Here is a 22,648-nt window from a genome sequence, read left to right as displayed (position 1 = left end):
CATGAATCTCTAATCATGAATGAAATGACTTATCATAATTACACTTAAGCATGAAAGAAACAATGAAATAACTATATTGCATGTGTATTGCATGGGTAACAACTATTCCATTTCTCAATTCATGTCATAAAAGTTTAACAAATGATATAAGCATAAAACTACAAATGGACATGTAAGGAAAAGAATTCCTACCTCAAAATTTATGAACTCCTCTTCTCCTCTTTAATTATTCTTCTCCTTCTTGCCACCACCTAAAGAAAATTTAACTCAATTTAAACCTCTTGCCAAAGTAAACTTTATGTTTCATAATTTTCTTTTATAGGCTTCCTAAAACCTTCTCCCACTTATCCTTAATTTCTTTTCTTAATCCAACCTAAGGAAAAAGAGGTTTCCAATGAATATCACAAGCATTTACAGAGGAAGAGTATGGTGGCAATATTACTCTGATTTATCTTCCTTTACTTTCTTCCTTGTTTTCTCTAGTTTCTTCCCCTTCATGTGAAGAATGATGAGCTATTTATAATTTTTTTTTTGTGAATGACATGGCCAATAAACAAGGAGAAGATCAAGAGCATGTTGGGGAGTGTTTTAAATGGACTACCGATATCAACTTCCTTGATCATGCACTATTTATTGAGTATTTTAGTACCTTAATGATGCTAGTATTCAACTATTTTAGACTAGTTGGTTTTGTCTTATCGAACCACTCAATTTGACTATAAGCATGTCACATTTGAAAATCTTTTAGTCATCTAATTTATAATTTGAACCTTCTAAATGTTCTTCGAGTCTTCGATTTTGGCCCATTCGAGTTTGAATTGTGTCAAATTTGATATCGTCAGGTTCGTCTTTTCGAGACGTTCATTACAAATATAAGTTTGTTGAAATCGGAGCTCAAGCGGTCACAAATTTAATTTCAAAAGTTTCCAACTTGATTTTGCCTAGAGCTTCATGTTCGATCATGATTTATTTTTTATACACTCATATTTATTTTATGGATGTTAGACATATAATATTAAAATTTTAGGTAATAGATATATAAATATGAAATGAAATGATATGTATATAAATCCCTCATTTTTTTAATATACACATTTCTAGAGCTTCAAAAAAATAAAATAAAATAAAAACATTTTATATTTTATATTTAACTTCATGTATACTGCTTCACGAAGAATCTCGGCGAAATTATTGTGATAGAATCTAATAATTTTTTCTTGGATCACTATTATTTAAATACCAAAACAAAGATTTCTTCAGCACGAATCTCGGCGAAGCATTTTGTCGTTGTAGTTTTGTAGAAATCTGACCTTTCGCTCTCGTCGCTACTGAACCCCAATCCCCCGGCCCGCTATGCTCGTCTCTCTGCGTTCCCTCCGACGACTCACCGCCCACCGGAGCCTCTTCCATGGTCACTTGCCGCCTTTCCTCCGAGAATCCTCACCTCTCCTCCTCCCAATCTCTCTCTCTTCCTCTCTCTGCTCCGCCGCTTCCGCCGTCGTTGCTCCGGAAAAAGCAAGCGTCAGCTGCAGCGCTATCAGTCGTCATGTTTTGGAGGTGGAAGATGTTCCTGTAAGATATCAGTATGCTGATGCATATGCGGCCATAGAGCTTGCTCTTGATTCGGTTGTGAAGGTCTTCACAGTTTCATGCAGCCCCAATTACTTTCTTCCGTGGCAGAACAAATCTCAGAGGGAGAGTACGGGCTCTGGTAATTGTAGCCTGAATGTTTCTCAATTTTGCATTTGAGTGGAGCAAGAGCTCTATATACTGGTTTCAATTGAACGGATGATTTCATGATTCATTCATAAAGTAGTTGAAAGATCTGATCTTATCTGCTTTTTGGATACTAATCTGGGAACTAAACAATGGCCGGATAATACAGAAGTAAAGGAGTTTGTTTTGTTCAGTGAGAGACTTTATGTTTGATCCTGCACATTAAATGTTGATTTAGCTTGCACTGTGATAGTACTTTCTTGTTGCTTAAAATTTGCATAATCGTTTGGAGAGAGTTTGAGCACTTCATTTGGACGGATTTTCTTGGAAAAAAGTCATTTTGCTTGATCATACTACACACTAAAAAAGAAGTTTCATTTATCTTTAGATTATATTTGTATCCAGAAACTAGAACATCCTTGATAATTGTGCAATCATAAAATTTATAAAGCTCTTCTGGACTTTTAAAATGAAGCCTTATCTAGCATAGCTTATGAAGAAGTAATCAGGGGAGTTGTGTTGTCGGTTCTCATGTGGTAGAATTGTTAAGGTCATTATCGGTTTCTAGTTGGGTATTATTTAGTTACTTGCATCAATGTCAATCATGACTATTGTTGCTCATTACGTGTGGGCAGTTTATTTAAAAATGTTTTTTTGATAAGCATCCATTGGAGCTGTTCTTTGTTGCTATTTTTTATCTTGAAAGCTCAGTGCTCTTGTGAAACTTCCTTCAAGATGTGATTCTTGCGTTCCATGCATATAAATTTCGTCTTAAACCATATTGAATATTTATGTTAAGATCTCACAAAGGCATTGATTCTTTTAGCTGTCAAAAAATTTAATATGCAACATGTTCTTTCAAGCAAAATACTAAAGAATCTTAATTTACGCCTTTATAATATGTAGGGTTTGTGATTTCTGGACGACAAATTCTAACCAACGCTCATGTAGTAGCTGATCACACATTTGTTCTTGTAAGAAAGCATGGTTCACCTACAAAGTACAAAGCAGAAGTTCAGGCTGTAGGCCATGAATGTGATTTAGCACTTCTCACTGTTGATAGTGAAGAATTTTGGGAGGGGATGAGTTTCTTGGATCTAGGTGATATTCCATTTTTGCAGGAAGCAGTTGCTGTCGTCGGATACCCTCAAGGTAAAGTTTGATACTAATAATTCCGAGTTTGAAATTCATAATTCTATTTGTAGTTCATCGTTCTTGCTTAAGATGAAACAATGCTTATGAAGTGGTCATGATGCAGGTGGAGATAACATCTCTGTCACCAAAGGTGTTGTTTCAAGAGTTGAGCCAACGCAATATGTCCATGGCGCTGCACAGCTTATGGCTATCCAAATAGATGCAGCTATCAACCCAGGAAATAGTGGGGGGCCTGCAATCATGGGTGATAAGGTTGCTGGAGTGGCTTTTCAAAACCTTTCAGGTGCGGAAAATATTGGGTGAGTTCAGGTAGATTGAAATGTGATAGGAAAATACTTGAGTTCGCAAGCAACCCTATCAATAATTGGTGAAAACAGTGAAAATAATACAAGAACGATGAAGAAATCCCTCAAAAACAGTAACTTTGATTATATAATCAAATTCAAGTCAAACACAAAGAAAGATACAAATGATCCCCTATTTGAGAGGAGGATCGTCTCTCCCAAATCTATAGACAAGAGTATAGAGCCCAAGACGTCAAAGTGACTACAAGAAAACAATAACCAAAGCATACCCTACCCTTCCCCTTCATACCTATTTATAGCCCTCAGCCCTAGCCATAACCGCCCTCCCCTTGCCTAAAATACTATATTTTTTTAAATTAATTCAAATAGGGTGTGGGCCCTTATGTTAGGCGGCAACCCAAGGGGGCAGTTTGAACTGCCTCTTGTAGACCATTGCCGGCCCAAGTGGGGCTGGCTGGGTCAGTTCTAGATGAACCGACCTATCAAAATGTTTCTTGGTGGCTCGTCTTCCTAATTGTCATATTTTGATTTCTCTCAATGTAATTGAGTGTCTAGTCAAAAGTTATTAATATTAATATATTTCAATGAATGCTCCCTTTGCCAAAATCATTTGACACTACGACGCTTCTTAATATTTTGACAAGAATGATCACATATCTTGAGCTGAGTGGCAAGTAAAGTTTTTGCCAAAATGCTTCTATCTTCTTACATTGATCTAGAGCACTCACTATATGTTATAATTCTGGCTCTTGTTGTTGCAGATCTTAAGATACCCTGTGACTATCCTATATTCTCCCTTAACTATATTTTTAGCTTCCCATTGAGTTACCATACTTTTGTTGCACCTTTTTATTCTTTTGTTTTTTGGCATTGTAAATTGACAGAAGGTATAGAATTGGAACTATGAGTTTTTCATTTGCTATTTTGATAGTACACGCATATATATGCCTAAATATGGGCTAGAAACTAATATAAGATAATATTCTCATCAATGAGAAAACATAACAATAATTAATGCTTAACCTATGTTATTATTTAGACATTGTATCACTACCCAACAAATTCATGGTGGCATAAAAAATAATCAACTTGAGTTTTATAAATAACAGGGGCTAGAGATGAAATAGTCGAATGCTTTATTTCCCAAAGGTTATGAGCCTTGCAAGATGATAGGAAATACTTGAGTTCGCAAGTAATCTTATTGGATCTACTTGAGTTCGCAAGCAAACCTAACAATAATCGGTAAAAAACAGCGAGAAAACAAAGAAATCGTCGTGAAGAACAATCAAACAATAGCAAATCTTATAGAAAACGAAGGGAAACAAGAACAAAGCAAAGATACAAGAGATCCTCAATTCGAAAGGAGGATCGTCTCTCCCAAATCTCTAGACAAGAGAGTCTAAAGCCCAAGTCGCTAAGAACCCTAATTGCAATCAATCAAAACATAATCATCCCTAATCCTCTCCTCCCCTTTAATACAAAAGTTTTCCTAATTTAATTTTCCTCCCAAGCCCTAGCCGCCCACTCCTTTTCCATTTGAATTCGTTTGGACTAATGGGGCTCACCCCTTTGGGCGGAGAACCATGAGAGGAGGCGGAAGGAGTCCGCCTCCTGTAAACAAACTGAGCCGGCCCCCTTTGGGCTGGCTGGGCCGGTTCACATTGAACCGACATATCATAAGATGAGTGCAATTGATAGGTGAAAGAAAGAGCTGTGCCAATCAGATGAAAAGTTTTGGTTATAAGATTCGTTTTAGATAAGACAAATAAGATCCTTAAATAGTGGTATATATAGAGAGAGTGATGATAGAGATATTGACAAATAATATTGATAGCGAGCGTTAATAGAGAGGTTGATGTAGTAAGGAGTAATGCCATTGATAGAGTCACCACCACAGAGCATAGGGATATTGCTGAGTTGAATTTCTGAGAACTGGAGGAGGCCAAGTACCTTAGTGGCTAACGGCAATGTTTGCAGGTTTGTTGGCATCCAGTTCCCATTAGTGAGCGTAGGTGATGGGCACTCTTAGAATGTGGCTACAACGTGATTTAGGCGAAGAAATGACTCTAGCATTTTGGGAAGATAAGGAATCCATATATGAACATGATAATGATCAAAGAAGGTCGATCATGATAGTTTAGTGCAAGCAAGTGGTGGATCATTGGAGAGGATTACATTTGAGAGATCTCGCTGAAAGAGAAACCTGTAGACATAGAAGGGTGTCACAGGTCCAATCAGAGAGAGGAGTGTGCAGGCCAGTGGAGGTAGGTAGTTTGTGGAGTGTGGCATTGGCGGTAAATTTTTTAAAGAAAATTGGAATGGCTCTGGACCATGAATTAGATATGATGTTTGAAGTGAGAGAATTGGATATGATTACATTTTTACGTAATTAATTTGATAGTATAAGCATATTTGCCTAAATTCGAGAGAAAAAAAAGATGAATATTCTCAATAATGCAGAAATAAAATAAGTTTGAGCTGTGCAAAATTTATCATAAATAGTTATTAAAATAGTAATATAAATTAAGTTTATATTTGTGCCCTTTTTATGTTGCTTTTAGCTTTTAAAAATAGAAAAGTTCATAAATTTCGCAGGCCATGGGGCTCGTCCTTTTGATGTTGCTCGTAGCTTTGAACAAACAACAACAAGCCTTTATCCCACTATGTGGGCTTGGCTACATGAATCCCTTTTCTTCATCTTGTCCTATTAAGAATCAAATTCTCATCTAAATCTAATAAAGAAAGGTCATTTATAATATTTTCTAAATAAGTATTTTTAGGTCAACCGCTAGCTTTCTTGATATAAGTCAAATCTAATACATCTGCTTTCTTAACCGGGTCATCAGAGAGGATTTCCACATGTTGCTTGTAGCTTTCAAAGAACAATAATTCATGTTATTGTATTGTAAACATCAAACCTTTTTGCCTTGGAGGCATAAGGTTCCTTGCAAGCATGTGTTCTTGGTGCAATTTCAAGAGGTAGGTTAGATGAGATGGTGCAAATCATCATATCAAATCTTATATTTGAAAGAAAAAGTCAGATTTCTTTTTCATTCATAAATAATTAAATATCATTATAGATTCTGATCCTAATTAAAAAACTAAGAAACTTAATAACAATTGACTAAATATTCTTAGAAAAATAGAAAAAAGTGTTGAGGTGCAAATGACATAAAATGACTCAAGTAGCTTAAATTATTGATGGAAAACCTTCTAAACTTTAAGGACATAAACATAAAAATTATCAATACTTACAAAAGTTGAACTCCGTGGTTATTCCAATGGCGACAAGTCCCTGGGTTACAAAGTTCCATGTGTTAGTGATTTAGAGTTTTCAATTCTAATCAGATATCTCATTAGATACATATTATCAAATGATGAGGTATTTTTTGAGGGTATTCATGCCACTTCGCAAAGGAAGTACATGGAGATGATATCTAGTGATTTAGGATGTGTCATGGAGTTTAGGTTTTAGTAATGTAAACTTAAGATGAGATACATAGATAAACATATATAAAATGTAATACGCATATTACCAACTTTAGATTTTAGCAAAGCTTGGTCACTTTTGATGCAAATTAACAAACACAAATATTTCATTTCAAACAATCTAAATTATGAAAATTCACAAGCAAATTGAGCAATTATAAAGTTCTGCGGTGACGTATCACAAAATAAAAAATAGAAGGCATTTAACTTGACAAAATTTCAATCACGCTCATAGACCTATCACTAAACAAGTTAGCAGAAAGGGCAAAGATAAAAAATCGCCGGGTTTGAGATCCATACCTCATAATTGTATACGGGTCTCACTCCCAGAAAAAGATCTTAAAGACCTGCAAACTACTTGAAGAACTTGCATCCAATAACACGAAAAAATTCTGGTAAGATCTTATTTTACTATTTAATGTTCTTTAATTTTTATACGTTTCAGGGGTCTTATTTATAGCACTTAAAGGCCCCAAAATAAAATTTCCTCTGAATCCTCTAAGATCTATTAAAAAACTATATGTTTCAAGTCAGCAATCTCAAATTTAAAACCCAAATAATAAGCTTCCAAGTCTTGGAATATATTTCAACAAAGTAGGAAATTTTGACTGATAGCTACGTTGCCCTATACTGATTTCTTAAAGAAGGTAAGCTGCAACGATGCTTTAATGGTAAGGCCATTATAGATGGAAATAAAGGGACCAAAATTAAAATTAGAGAATACTGCCAAAACATTTTACCCAGAATTGAAAAGCTTGTTAAGCATAATTTGCATTTTATCCCAGAAAAAGGTCATTTGTATGCTAAAATGGTTATATTTTTATTTTCTTCTTTGTGGTTACAAGTTTACCATTAGAAGTGTGTTACGTGGCCGGCCCAGGAGGGGGGCCGGCTGAACCGGTCCAACATGTACCGGTTTAGGTCTACAGCCGGTGGCCCAGCACAGGGCGGAACCAGGGAGGGGGGTGGACGCCTTAATGGGGCCCACTTGCTATTTTAAACAACGATTAGGAGGGAATATTTGAATTAGGGGTTGTTTAGGAATTTTGTATACTTTGGCTTTAATTAGTCTTTTGGAGGTTAGGGTTAGGGTCATCTTGAAATTGAATGCAATTTTGAGATCTAGGGTTTGTGTTTTGGGCTCTAGGTTTGCTAGAGATTTGGAGAATATTTCTTCCTCTCGAATTGAAGAAAATTGTATCTTGTTTTGTGTTTCTTATTTGTTGTTTGAATCAAAGTACTTTCCTTGTGTTTTCTTCTCCAATCCACTCAAATTCCTGCTTTGTTCTTACTGATTTCTCATTGAATTCAGCCCTTTTACTCACTGTTTTTGCCGATGCTTGCTATGTTTGCTTGCAAACTCAAGTACTTCCTATCAAAGTGCGGCTGTGCCCGAGAGTGGCTCATTGAACTTCTAACTGTTTTAGAACTTTTGAAATGTACCAATAGCCTTAAACATTATTTGTTCTCGTAGGTACATCATACCTGTCCCTATTATCAAGCATTTTAAGTATTTTTAGGTCTACTGCTACCTTTCTTAATATAAGTCAAATCTAAGACATCTACTTTCCTAACTGGGTGAATGGAGAGGATTTCCACATGTTGCTAGTAGCTTTCAAAGAACAAAAATTCAAGTTATTGTATTGTAAATATCATACCTTTTTGCCTTGGAGGCATAAGGTTCCTTGCATGCATGTGTTCTTGGTGCAATTTCAAGAGGTAGGTTAGATGAAATGGCAAATCATCATATCAAATCTTATATTTGAAAGAAAAAGTCAGATTTATTTTTCATTCATAAATAATTAAGTATCATTATAGATTCTGATCCTAATTAAAAATCTAAGAAACCTAATAAGAAATGACTAAATATTCTTGGAAAAATAGAAAAAAAAGTCTTGAGGTGCAAATGGCATAAAATGACTCAAGTTGCCTAAATAATTGATGGAAAACCTTCTAAACTTTAAGGACATAAACATAAAAATTATCGATACTTACCAAAGTTGAACTCCATGGTTATTCCAATGGAGACAAGTCCCTGGGTTACAAAGTTCCATATGTTAGTGATTGCATATGTAGAGTTTTCAATTCTAATCAGATATCTCATTAGATACATATTATCAAATGATGAGGTATTTTTTGGGAGTATTCGTATGATTTTTTGGAGGAAGCATCAATAATCTTCTCTAGTAATATTGTGTAAAAACTAACTATAGATGTACTCTTGGCAAAGTAGAGGATTCATATGTGAAATCAGTAACACATTGTATTAGTGGATTAAAAATGCCTTAATTAGGTAAGATTTTATTTATTCTCAATTTATAAATAAGGCTAATTATCATGTCATTGCACAAAGGAAGTACATGGAGATGATATCTAGTGATTTAGGATGTGTTAGGGAGTTTAGGGTTTAGTAATGTAAACTTAGGAGGAGATACATAGATAAATATATAAAAAATGTAATACACATATTACCAACTTTAGATTTTATCAAAGCTTGGTCACCTTTGATGCAAATTAACAAACACACTTATTTCATTTCAAACAATAATTTAATAGTTGCTAAGTATGAAAATTCACAAGAAAATTAAGCAATTATAAAGTTCTGCGGTGACACATCACAAAATAAAAAATAGAAGGCATTTAACTTGACAAAATTTCAATCACCCTCATAAACCAATCACTAAACAAGTTAGCAGAAAGGGCAAAGATAAAAAATCACAGTGTGAGATCCATACCTCATAATTGTGTACTGATCTCACTCCCAGAAAAAGGTCTGAAAGACCTGCAAACTACTTGAAGAACTTGCATCCAATAACACAGGAAAGAATTTTGGTGAGATCTTATTTTACTATTCAATGTTCTTTAATTTTTATACGTTTCAGGGGTCTTATTTATATCACTTAAAGGCCCCAAAATAAAATTTCCTCTGAATCTTCTAAGATCTATTAAAAAACTATATGTTTCAAGTCAGCAATCTCAAATTTAAAACCCAAACAATAAGCTTCCAAGTCTTGGAATATATTTCAACAAAGTAGGAAATTTTGACTGATAGCTACGTTGCCATATACTGATTTATTAAAGAAGGTCAGCTGCAACGATGCTTTAATGGTAAGGCCATTATAGATGGAAATAAAGGGACCAAAAATAAAATTAGAGAATACTGCCAAAACATTTTACCCAGAATTGAAAAGCTTGTTAAGCATAATTTGCATTTTATCCGAGGAAAAGGTCATTTGTATGCTAAAATGGTTATATTTTTATTTTCTTCTTTGTGGTTACAAGTTTACCATTAGAAGTGTGTTACGTGGCCGGCCCAGGAGGGGGGCCGGCTGAACCGGTCCAACATGGACCGGTTCAGGTCTACAGCCGGTGGCCCAGCATGGGGCGGAACCAGGGAGGGGGGTGGATGCCTTAATGGGGACCACTTGCTATTTTAAATAGCGATTAGGAGGGAATATTTGAATTAGGGGCTGTTTAGGAATTTTGTAAACTTTGGCTTTAATTAGTCTTTTGGAGGTTAGGGTTAGGGTCATCTTGAATTGAATGCAATTTTGAGAACTAGGGTTTGTGTTCTTGGGCTCTAGGTTTGCTAGAGATTTGGAGAATATTTCTTCCTCTCGAATTGAAGAAAATTGTATCTTGTTTTGTGTTTCTTGTTTGTCGTTTGAATCAAAGTACTTTCCTTGTGTTTTCTTCTCCAATCCACTCAAATTCCTGCTTTGTTCTTACTGATTTCTCATTGAAATCAGCCCTTTTACTCACTGTTTTTGCCGATTCTTGCTATGTTTGCTTGCAAACTCAAGTACTTCCTATCAAAGTGCGGCTGTGCCCGAGAGTGGCTCATTGAACTTCTAACTGTTTTAGAACTTTTGAAATGTACCAATAGCTTTAAACATTATTTGTTCTCGTAGGTACATCATACCTGTCCCTATTATCAAGCATTTCTTATCTGGAGTGAAAGAGAACGGAAAATATATTGGGTTTTGTTCTCTTGGTTTATCATGCCAGCCTACTGAAAATGCACAGTTAAGAGAGCACTTCCGCATGCATCTAGAAATGACTGGTGTGCTTGTTAGCAAAATCAATCCTCTTTCTAACGCTTTCAATATATTGGAGAAAGATGATATTATTCTAGCCTTTGATGGTGTGCCTATAGCAAATGATGGAACAGGTTAATCAATCTTCTACTCATCTTCTACTGTATTTTCTAACATAATATGCCCATTTTCTTTAAATATTCTGTAGATGGGAATATAAATGCTTCCATTATTTAACCAGTTTGGCGATTTTCGCTCTACAGTGCCGTTCCGAAATAGGGAGAGGATAACGTTTGATCACCTTGTTTCTATGAAGAAACCAGCAGAGAAAGCTCTTCTCAGAGTGCTTAGAAATGGCATGGTGCATGAACTCAGCATTTCCCTTCAACCTGTGAGTGAAGCTACTCTTGTCCATGGTGATTTTTGAGGTTATGATACCTTTGCCATATATAGCCACTGGGATGCATCTTTATCATTGATAATTTTTATTTAAACTTTCGGTTCTGGAAAATTTTCAACCAACGTATGTTACTAGTTCTGTTTTTGGTTACTAAATACTGAAGAGCTATAGTATTAACTAGAGCTATTGTGTTTTAGGGTTTACTTTGCTTGGATGATTACATCTTACTCATTCTGGTTAAACACTTCATATTTTGGCTACAATTGGCAAGATTTATTGCATTTTGAATGACATATAAAGACTTCTTTCAACCAAAAAATGTTTCTAGTTTTGTTTTTAGCCTCTAAATATTAGAGTTATAGAGCAAGTACATTGAGGCTTCGTTTGGTTAATCGGTAATTTTGTAAAAGGTAGTTTTAAGAAACATCGGTTCAGAGAAAGAAGTTTTCTAACTGAGAAGCATATATAAAAAACTTTTTTAAAACAACAGAAAAATAAAAAAATTGTGTTATTGGGAACGTGGTTTGAGGAATCAAACAATAAAGAATAAATAAATTTACCGTTTTGAAAAGGAATAAACATAAAAAATGTCCCATCAAATTAGGCCTGAGACAAATGAATAGTAAATAATGCCTCTTATTTTTTACTTTTACAGCATTGTTTTGTTGAGTTTTGTTTATTTTGTTTGTATGATTAGATATCTTTCTCATTCTGGTTAAACAATAGACATGGCCTACAGCTGGAAAATTTTCTTGAACTATGAAAGAAATATAATGACATATAAAGCCTTGTAATATGCAGCAACAGCCATTGGTTCCTGTTCAGCAGTTTGATAAACTACCAAGTTACTATATTTTTGCTGGTCTGGTCTTTATACCATTGACGCAGCCTTATCTTCATGAGTATGGGGATGACTGGTACAACACTTCGCCTCGCCGGCTATGTGAACGCGCATTACGAGAATTGCCTAAAAAGGCCGGGGAACAGTTAGTCATTCTTTCTCAGGTAATGAACAAATTGTGTGTATTTCAAATTTAAAAAAGCTAAAAGAATATTATTTACTTGAGAGGATCTCTCTGCAATAATTGTTGTCAAGAGTTTTGTTAGGAGGTCAAGATAAATATTATGTTTATTTGATTTATTTGCATCCTAAATGGATAGCTATAAATTCATATGGTGGTGAATTGGCTTGAAGATAAAAGAGTACTCGAAGATTGGTTCATTTTATAAATTGAATTGAGCTCGGATTGAAGCCAATGAGCCGGTTACGAGCCAAATCCATCTCATATTGAACTGGAATTGAGCTGAGTGTTCATTAGATTGAGCTATGATGTCTATATATTGGGCTAAGAATTTGCCTTAAAAGATTAAAAATTAATTGAGATTGTATCGAGTTTAGGCTTTAAATCAAACTCATATCAAAGTCAATGGGTTATGCCTAAATCAAATTGAAAATAGATGAGCTAAACTTAGGATTCGTTTGAGACGGCTTTTTTACTGCTTCTTAAAGCAACTTTTTAGTACAAAATTTTTAGTTTTTATACTAGAAAGTTGCTTCATGAAGCAGTAAAAAAATCCTCCCAAACGAAGCCTTAAACATGGCTCAGCTTAGCTAGAGTCCAGATTTAGGCTTGGACGTCAGAGCTGAGCTGTTTAAAATATGTTAATTTCAGACTAGTTAAATTCCGCAGGGGTGTAACATGTAAGTATAGCGCGTTCGTTCTCTTGAGTGTAGCCTTTTATGTTGCTACATGTCTATAAATACTTAGCCATTGATTGTAATCTGCTTCTTAAAACTACTTTTTAGTATGAAAATTAAATTTTTTTGTACTTTAAGAAGCAATAAGAAAGTCGTCCCAAATGAAGCCTTAATAACTGCAAGCCATTATTGATCCCTTGTCGGATCAGCTTAAGATCAAATCATTAACAATCATAAAGATGTATGGTTAATCCAGCATATGCTTGTCTCCATCTCTCAAATAAATGATGCTTTTCTTAATTCAGGTTCTAATGGATGACATTAACACTGGATATGAGAGGCTCTCAGACTTGCAGGTAATCAATCAATCTCTCATGATAAAATTTTCTTTTCTTATACCATCTGAAAGTAACCATTCTTCTGTTCCAGGTGAAGAAGGTGAATGGAATACAGGTTGACAATCTGAAACATTTGTGCAGCCTTGTGGAAAGCTGCCAGGAAGAGAACTTGAGGTTTGATTTAGATGATGAAAGAGTGATTGTTTTGAACTACAGAAATTCCAAACTGGCAACTTCTAGGATTCTTAAACGACATAGAATACCTTCAGCAATGTCTGGTGATTTGATTGGTGAGATAAACTTTTCAGAAGCTAAAGCTGCTTCTTCCAGTTGATTTGATTGCAGGTTTGAGCTTGGAAATTTATTCTTTTTGGCTTCATTTGTTCCAAATATTTTCTAATCTTAGTCCTGAATTTGCTATTCTGTAAATTATCAATGAAATTATGTTCTTATTGTAGTGTATATTCAATCTTCTTAAGAACTGCATCAGGATGTCATGATACAACTCTTATTATTATAATAGGCTGAAAAATTATTAGATTTGCTTTGAGATTAATGATGTATATGAAGTTTGTATCTCACTAATCTCAAAGTAAATTCAATAATTTTTAAGAGCTGCATCATTATGTCCTGATGCAACTCTTATTATTATGATAGGCTTAAAAATTATTAGATTTGCTTTGAGATTAGTGTTGTAGATGAAGTTTGCATCGCACTAATCTCAATGCAAATTCAATAATTTTTGAATTCATCATAATGCATTTTACATCATGATATCTTGACACCATTTATTTATTTATTTCATATGATCAAAGACTTCATATATTTTGACTGAGTGCAATATAATTTTTTATATATTGCACTTGTTGTAAAATAATTTATCATTCCTAAAACCTAATGGTTATTCTATTTTTCATTTCAACAGGTTGAATTGAATAAGAATGTAATTACTCAGAATTATTTTTGCAAATTTATATTTTGAAACTTAAATTTATTTGCAATTTTTTTTTTTAAAATCATAAAATTGGACCATTATCACAGACCTTTTGATTCCTGTTCAGTGTTTTGTGCGATTCCAGCGTGTAATAAGGCGCTTTATTGCTTGCTTATGGAGCGGGGCAAAAAGGTAAAATGTTAAATAGAAAAAAGAAAAAGAAAAAGAATAATTCATCTTTCATTTTAGGAGAAATTATTACGTGCAGTCAACGGATCATCTGGAGGTCAATCAGGATGCGTTATGTCGCTTCATACACAGTTGTACATAATAAATGCATCACCGCGCCATTTTGAAGTTTTGCGTTACTTTGCCGTGAAAAATGAAATTTTCAGTTGGAGATGCTCTAAGCTAAACTTAATAAAAAAAATTTATATAAATAAACAATTAAGATTAGCATAACAATTAATCATAATTATTAACAATTGAATTATATTTGCATAAAATTTTTATCATATAAAAGCAAAATAAGACCTAATTAATTTCTATTTATATTAAAAAAAATGATATTTTTAAGAAGAAAAAGACAAATCTGAATCATTTCCAAAACAATCAGAAATTTCTACTTTAAGAGCCATTATAAAAAAAGTCAAATTTCTGAAAAAGTTAGAAATAGACCATTTAAAAGGCAATTTGGCTCCTTTATTATTTTATATATATTTATAGGAACCCTTTTTTGGCTTTGAATAATTAAAAAAAAAAAAACCTTTTTTGTAGGGCTTTGTGTGAACTGAATAAGGGTTTGGATCATTTAGGTAATAATTAAATTATTATTATTTTGATAGGGTGGGCCCTGGGAATTATTAAGGTTCTTAAATTTATTTTCAACAAATGTGCTTTGAATTAGGAGAAAATATTATGTGCGGAGGCCGATACAGAATGATATCCAGAAACCAATCAAAATGAGCCATGTAAGCAGTACTGAGCAAGCCGCGGTACCGAGCGAAGGTGTAACATGGTGTATTCTGGTTGGTCTCCGGATGACGTTCGGCGTCTGCACAAAATAATTTTAGGCTATGCTTCTACCGCTCACAGTCACAAAACCGAAGGATTTTCTAGATCCAGACTCCGCATGTCATAATCTCTTAGGACTTTTCGCTCTCCTTCTAGCTCTTCAATAATGCAACCATTATGGTTGGATTGAGAAGTCTATGGCAACCCAACCAATAATTATAGTAAAAGCTTGTCCTATAAGTGCTTTGGCATTATTGGAACCAAAGCATGATTGATATATTCTACATATTCACCTCTTTGTAGAGATGCTATTCACTATAATAGTTCTCTCTACCCATAGCTTGTTGCCTGAGGATTCATTTGGGACGTCTTTTTTATGATTTTGTAAAATTATTTTTAGTATAAAAAGTTCTTGAAAGCAAGAAAATAAACATACTTAAAATAATTAATTACTCAAATTATAATCATTAATTAAAGGGATGTTTAGAATAATTTTAATATTTTATTTTAGTTATATTTTTATTTAAAGTAAACTACTTTTTATGAAGTAAAATTTTTTTTGTCATTGATGTTGAAAGTTGGAGTGTGATAAACAATGCTGTCAGTTGCTCATTCGTGTTAGACTGTTAATTGATAGGTGATTGCAGTCGTTGGTCTTCAGCGTCGAAGTATAGCAAATGCTAATGTCGTATGATAAGCGATGATAGTTGTCGAGCGTTAGATATAAGAATATAGTTTGCATGACCCTTCGCTTGATCATAAAGAAGAATAAAGTTTCCAATATGAATATAGAATTCATTTTTCATAAATTTTTTTAAAAATTTTAAAACATTATGCATATTTATAAATTTTGAGATAGACAGTTTCATCATTTATAAATTCTGAAAATTACATTAAAATCATTTTTATATCTTTAAAACTATATTAAAATTGATATTTTGTCAACCCTATCAATCAGACTAAATAAGTCCTAAGAGAATTCTTGTTATTAATCATATGAGCCCAACAATTTAATAATTTTATTTATTAGTCCTTTCTTTTTTACTTTTATTACCTCACTTGTGCCCCACTATGATTGGTGTCACAGTCTGCCTCTATTAAAAATATAATATTACAAATTTATCCATTTAATAATACCCCCCCAATCAGCATGGCAAGCTTTCTCCAGTCCCAATCCCAGGAATGTTTTTATTCTCTTTGCCCCAAACAATTTCATTATTTAGGTTTCTTTCAGTTTTATATAAAAATTAAACAATAAACAAAGTCATAATTTATGTTTTTTAACATAGTATACATTTAAAACTTATTTCCATGAAAATAAAATTGAAAAATGGCTGAAAAATAATATTAAAAGTTCTGATAATAAAAAATAAAATAAAATAAATAAAGGCCATATAAGATTAAGCTTTAATTTGAAACATTTGTATTATGATACCTTACTTCATAAAAGTACTTTGAATTAGGACATAAATATATAAATTATAATAAGAAAAAATGAATTAGGATATGTTGATCTTGTTTTGATTAGGTTGACTCTTATGAAATATATAGGAGAATAAATGAGTGAGTCGAGTCAAATTCTTGCTCAATCGAGCTGACCTCATTTAATTTATATCGAGTTTGAGCTCACTGGGGGTGAAAAATATGAGCTTGAGCTAGACTCGAATGTTCGAGCTTGATAAGAAAGCTCGAAATTGACTCATTTTGGGGTTCAATTTCTTATTTTGAATTTTGAAAAAAAAAAGGCTCAAGTATTAATTAATATTAATATAGTGGCTCGACAATTCGAAAAACTATGTCATGCTCGTGCTCGAGCTCACATAATATATGAGGTATAATTTAAGCTCAAACTCGTAGCTTGATGAGCTGGACTCAAGAGTTCATTACCGAGTTGAATTTGAATTTTGGTCACATTTATGATAATTATTTTGTTGACTTCATTTCATTATCTTCATATTTTACTATTTTATCATATATTTTGCATAAGAAATATTTTCATTATTTTTTGGCATTTATTGCAATTATTTGTTTCCATCATAAAAGCAATTTGATCAATATTCTAATTCATTTTTTTTCCAATTATAAAATGTTTTCAAAATTTATGTCTTTATTGCTTTATAATCATTATTCAAATCTCCTATAGAGTAGAGATTTAGTGCATCTCAATGAGAAACCCACTTTTCACTCTAAAATGCAATAATTTATCTTCATTTGAACTCTATTTTTTTTCCTCTTTTGCACACTTCTTCATCTAGCGGTGAAGGTAAACATCTTTCTCATCTTTCGTGCGCTTCTTCTGCAAATCTAGTAACATAAAAAATTTTCGTCGCACTATTCATCTATCAAATTTTGACGTGCAATTTGACGTTCGAATGGAGCGAATTGCGAATAGTATACCACCGTATACAGTTCGATTGGAGATGATTTTAATGCAAAGATAAAAAAATAAAGGGAAGAACAAATTTCTATTCATCCCATTAAAAAAAAAATAAAACATATTTTTCCCTTATGTTCACAAGGAAAATAAGCTAAATAAAATACTAAAAAATTTACATAAATTTTATTTTAAAAAAAAAGGATTTTTTTCCCACTGTTTTACACTAAGAAAAAGAAAAATCAGAGCTTTAGTACAGCGCCGCTTCAATCTAGCGTTGTGGCGAATGCTTGGCCTCCGGCTCCCCTTCAGATCTCTGACGACCGACTTCTTCCGGCGGCGGCAGAGGCGAGCTGATCCCGCCGTCGATGCAGGAACACTTCCTCTCAATCCAGCCCTCAACATCAAAAGGCCCTAGCCCTAAAATCCTCCGCCCAGAACAGAGCCGGCCGATTACTCCTGCGAGGATTCCGAGAATAGCTATCACAGCGAGAACTCCAATCACCGGACCGATCGAACCCCAGCTTTCCTTCGACGGATACCGCGTGGTTGTCGTCGTCGTCGGCGGCGGCGGCGGCGGCGGCGGTGGCGAGTAAAGCTGCTGTTGAAGAGACATCGCCGGCGAAAGGTGGGATCTTTGTGATAAAAAACGCAGCTTTTTCTACAAGAAGAAATGGCGAAGAGATTGGTGGTTGGAATTGATGGGGTTTTGTAGGTTTTAGAGATCTGTTTCGAGCTTCTTTAGGTATCTGGGAGAGGGAGGATGGCAGTAAGGGGTGATAAGGGCAAGAATGTAAAAGTTCTTTGGTACGACTATGGTGGATGCTTTACACGTGTCATATATTGGTATTCAATGGCTGGATTTGGAGTTTTCAATGGAGGGATAAAGTGGCCTTTTTGGTGTAGGACTAAATGCTTGTGTACCTCCATGGTACACAGGCATTTGTAATATTATGATAAGCACATGGGTAAATTTAATATAATTGATTTTTAAAAAATATATATTTGTATTAAAGTATTAAATTTATTTTATTTTTATTTAAAATTAGTTTGATGTATTTTTTCTTTATTTTTTTTTTATACATATACACATATATTCAATTCGGGGTGTCAATTCGGCTCAATGGGTCGGGTTCGGGTCGAACCCGAAACTGACCCAACACTGTTGGGGTAAACTCGACCCGACACGAATGACCCGAAGTTGACCTAAAATTGCTAGTTTTCGGGTCAATATTCGATTTTCGGGTAAAAAAATGGGCGATCTTCGATTTTCGGGTCAATCTTCATGTCATTTTCGGGTTGCTGGGTCAACCCAAACTTGACCCGAATTTTAAAACGAGTTGATTTGTTGAACCCGAACCCGACTTGTTTCGGGTCCGGATTGTCCATAACCAGGACTTTTCAGGGTCGGATTCGGGTCTTGTCAAAAATTGACACCCCTATATTCAATGCATACTTATTTTTGAGTTATATATATAATTTTGATATAATTTTGAAAAAGGAAAGGTGACTCTGCTCTGCTTACTGATTTAGGCAATTTTTTTTTTTACTTTAAAGCCCATTATTAAAAATTTATATAGAAGCAATCAATTAATTTTTTGCTAAAATAAGCCTTTCTTGACCTTTTACTGTGCTTAACCACCAATGTTGTTTGTTTAAAAATAGCAAGAAAGGGTTTGGCACATGTCAAGGGCCCATGGGCTGGCCCATGAAACTAAAAGAGGCATTGGGCTGATTTATTGAGCTTATCCATAGGTCTTTTATAAGCCTTTTTTTCTCTCTCTTATAATTCTTTTATCTTCAAACATAGCTTCTTTCTTGAATATAAATTTTTTTAAAAGGCTTATTGAGGAGAAAATAGATTGGGAAGGAGCTTGGAATTAACTCACAAGGTCTCAAAACCTTTATCTAAGGTAAATGAAGGGTGTTTATTGATTTAGGGCAATTTTCTTACTGTTTTATTTTTCAGATTGCAAGCACGATTCTATTTGACTACTGCTTTCTTATTCTTTTAAAAAATTTATAAAAATTGCAACCGTCTCAAATAGACCCTCAGTCTTATAAATTATCTCGGTAAAGCTATGGGTAAATTAATCATTACCAATATCATTAAGGGTAATGACCATCAATGATATGGGTTTAGATCAAAAATATATAGGCTTTTAATGTTACAACTTTCTTGCTATTTTTAAAAATAATTTTGTAATAAAAAAAAATTTAGTACAACAATTTTTTGAAGAAAAAAACTTTTTTAGTAAATTAATAATTTGAATAATATTATTAAGCATTAATGGTTTTAATTTTATATTTTAAAATTACAATATTAAATCTTAGAGTAGAGATTGACCATTTCATCCTAAAATGTCATTTAATTAAAAAGGGAAAAATAACCTGCATTAATTACTTAATGAATATCCAAGTGGAATGATTTGATTGGGTCTTTTCCTATCTAAAGTAATCTCTTGCTGAATAAATAAATAAATATTGATATTCTTCTTAATTTAATTGATTTTTTAATTTCTCTCACCTTACCTCTATAGGATCTATTGGGTTGCCAAAAAACTTGCTTAATTTTTAGTCATAAATATGCTAAAATTATAAATGAGTAAAATCCATCAATAAAATTCATTTATATTTAACTTTTTTTCATTAGTACAATACATCTATAACATGAAATCTCAATTTCTAATAATAGAATCTTTTTAACTATCCCTGACCACTTTCGTTACGTTTCAACGCTATCTTATATGACACATCTAGGTCATACTACCAACACCTCTACATAGCGAACTAACTCGATCATTTATGGCGACCTCCATGATCTTTCTGTACTGATTATTTCACCTCCTCTAAGTCACGTAACCCTAATTTCTAGGGAGAGTCCTGACTTGACCATCATCAATTGCCTGCATTAACTTTGCTGACCACCTTGTCCGCTACATCTCGGCCATACAATCATCATCTTCATGAGAAGAACTTACATGCCTATCAGTAACAATCTCGACATTATGAAATCACTACAATTGTGACCTTCCGATCAATCTACCATTGCCTCCATCAAAATGATCCCTACTTTCAACCTTAAATTTTTTATCAAAACGAGTATCAAAATCATTAAATTTATTTTAAAATAGATATAACGAAATAAATCATTAACTTTTCTATTACAATCATCCGAAAATAACCCCCGATCAAAATCCATTCGCAACATCTTAACCCTAATTTTCCCCTTAAACAAATGCAACACTTCACAATCGAACCACAAATAGTCATCACACCCAATTTATTGCTCATTATCAAATACCAAGTCTTCCCCCCCACTCTTCATTCTCATATTATAAAATAATATCTACATATTTTTAAAAAATAAAAAAAGGGGAATGTTAGGCATGACTCTCATTTCCAACCAAACTCCCTCTAAGCCTTCTTCTTCTTCTTCTTCTTCTTCTCTCCCAAAATGGAAGGTCTGATTCCCTATGTCTTCAGAGCCTTCAAGAGGAAGAAGGCCATGAGGTACTATAGCCAGCTCTCTTCTGGCGCAGGAACGGCTACACAGGAAGATGGCCATCGCCACAGCTTCGTGTCTGAAGCAGAGGAGTTTAGGGAGGTCGAAGAAGAGGATTTTGGTGGCCACAGGAAGCATAGATCAATGGAGGAATTTACAATAAAGCCCTTGTCGCCTACTAAGGAACGCAGGTTTGGGAGCCTAAGGTTTATGGCTTGTGTTGGAGGGGTTGATTGAATGAAGAATTATGCATGGAGCACCCTTTTTATTTTGGATATTAGAAGCTTATGATTGATTGAATTGTTTGGATATGCAATGTAATTTCTGATTTGTTCTTATTTGAAAAAAAATGGATTTGATTTGGTCTTTAAGATGTAATTTGAAGGAATTTGAGGGGTTTTGAGAAATTTATCTAATTATTTTTGGGAAGGAAAGTTTGTGTTAACATTAGAATTCAAATTAGTAAGAGAATAATGTAAATTTAATTTGTATTTTTTTAAATGAAGAAATTTTATATTGTGCGAGCATAATTTTTTATTTTATTTATTTGTGAGGGGGAAGGGAAGAGAATTTTCCATAACTAAGCAAAAAAGTTTATACAAATCATTTGAATAAAATTAATGATAATGACTATGATGAGAAATTAAAAATAAAATTGTGAAATTTACACATAAATCATTGAAAATTTTCTTATTAAAAAAACAATATTCATATAAAAAAAAACTATTGGCTAAAGCATAACTTCCAACCATACAAATTCTTACAACCTACAAGGAATCATTATCATTGTAATTAATACATATTAAATGCTCATAGTTTTTGAAATTTAATATATAGTATATATTTATGCTTAATCTTTATTAATTAATCAAATTTAATAAAATAAAAATAATAGATATCCTAGCCGGCTCGAGACTGCACGACCGAGCTAGTCTCAAGCTCGAAGTGAGCTTATTTATTAAACAAAGCTCGGAGCCGATAAGCTCGGCTCTCGAGCCTAAATTAATGAGTCGAGGCTCATACTGGCCCGACTGGCTTCAGCATGACACCATGATGCCGAACCCATTTCCTGTAGTAATGGGTCCCAAATAAGTCTACAAAGCGTAAGCAGCTACGCTGGTCATCATAAATCTAAGTATCCAGTAAATGGCTGCATCTAATATGTTAATTGTGGGTTGGTAACGTCTTCGTTTGCTATAAAAGTTCATCATCTATTATATGGAATGCTTTTCCATTATTTTGCTTTTTAGAGATAAGTCACAAGAAAGAGAGATTTATTTGTATTTATGTTAGGATATCTTATCATTTTTGAAGCTTCTCTAAATTGGTCTTCATGATTTTTCAGCTTTTTTTATGGGCTTCTTTTGTAGCTAAGTATTGTTGATTCTGAGCTAGCTATCGAAAAATTTAAGTTTTGCCAGTACTAATAGATTGTTTTCTGCATCTATAGAATTAAAATCTGGCTCCCAATCAAAATCAAAGAAGCGCGTCCCAAACAAGCCTTAATGGTTTTCAAAAGCACTTTTCAGGGTAAAAATTTCCTTGGTTTAAGAAATTTTTTTTGATGAATGGATACTTGATGTTCAAAAGACTGTCGTTCAGACTCATGATATAGAACGACAGTTAATGAAAAGTTTTTCTACAGGGCAAATAGAAAAGTCGATGGTAATGCCCTTTGGATT

The 22,648-nt window shown here is 33.6% G+C and overlaps 2 protein-coding genes across 2 annotated transcripts; one reads left to right on the top strand and one right to left on the bottom strand.

Moving 5' to 3' along the window:
- The first annotated feature begins 1,275 nt into the window (after positions 1-1,275).
- LOC110101661 (protease Do-like 10, mitochondrial) lies at positions 1,276-13,601 on the top strand. The gene is made up of 8 exons (XM_020829653.2): positions 1,276-1,711; positions 2,623-2,868; positions 2,975-3,170; positions 10,577-10,836; positions 10,966-11,093; positions 11,904-12,107; positions 13,107-13,157; positions 13,231-13,601. Exons 1-8 carry the CDS (start codon positions 1,354-1,356, stop codon positions 13,471-13,473), a joined length of 1,686 nt encoding a protein of 561 aa, XP_020685312.1. The 5' UTR covers positions 1,276-1,353; the 3' UTR covers positions 13,474-13,601.
- Positions 13,602-17,589: 3,988 nt separating this feature from the next.
- LOC110101758 lies at positions 17,590-18,432 on the bottom strand. Its single transcript, XM_020829811.2, has one exon. It carries the CDS (start codon positions 18,075-18,077, stop codon positions 17,733-17,735), a length of 345 nt encoding a protein of 114 aa, XP_020685470.1. The 5' UTR covers positions 18,078-18,432; the 3' UTR covers positions 17,590-17,732.
- Positions 18,433-22,648: the final 4,216 nt, after the last annotated feature.

This window comes from Dendrobium catenatum, unplaced genomic scaffold (assembly GCF_001605985.2).
Source record: "Dendrobium catenatum unplaced genomic scaffold, ASM160598v2 fragScaff_scaffold_772, whole genome shotgun sequence".
Taxonomy (NCBI): Eukaryota; Viridiplantae; Streptophyta; class Magnoliopsida; order Asparagales; family Orchidaceae; genus Dendrobium; species Dendrobium catenatum.
This window is presented reverse-complemented; position numbering and strand designations above follow the sequence as displayed.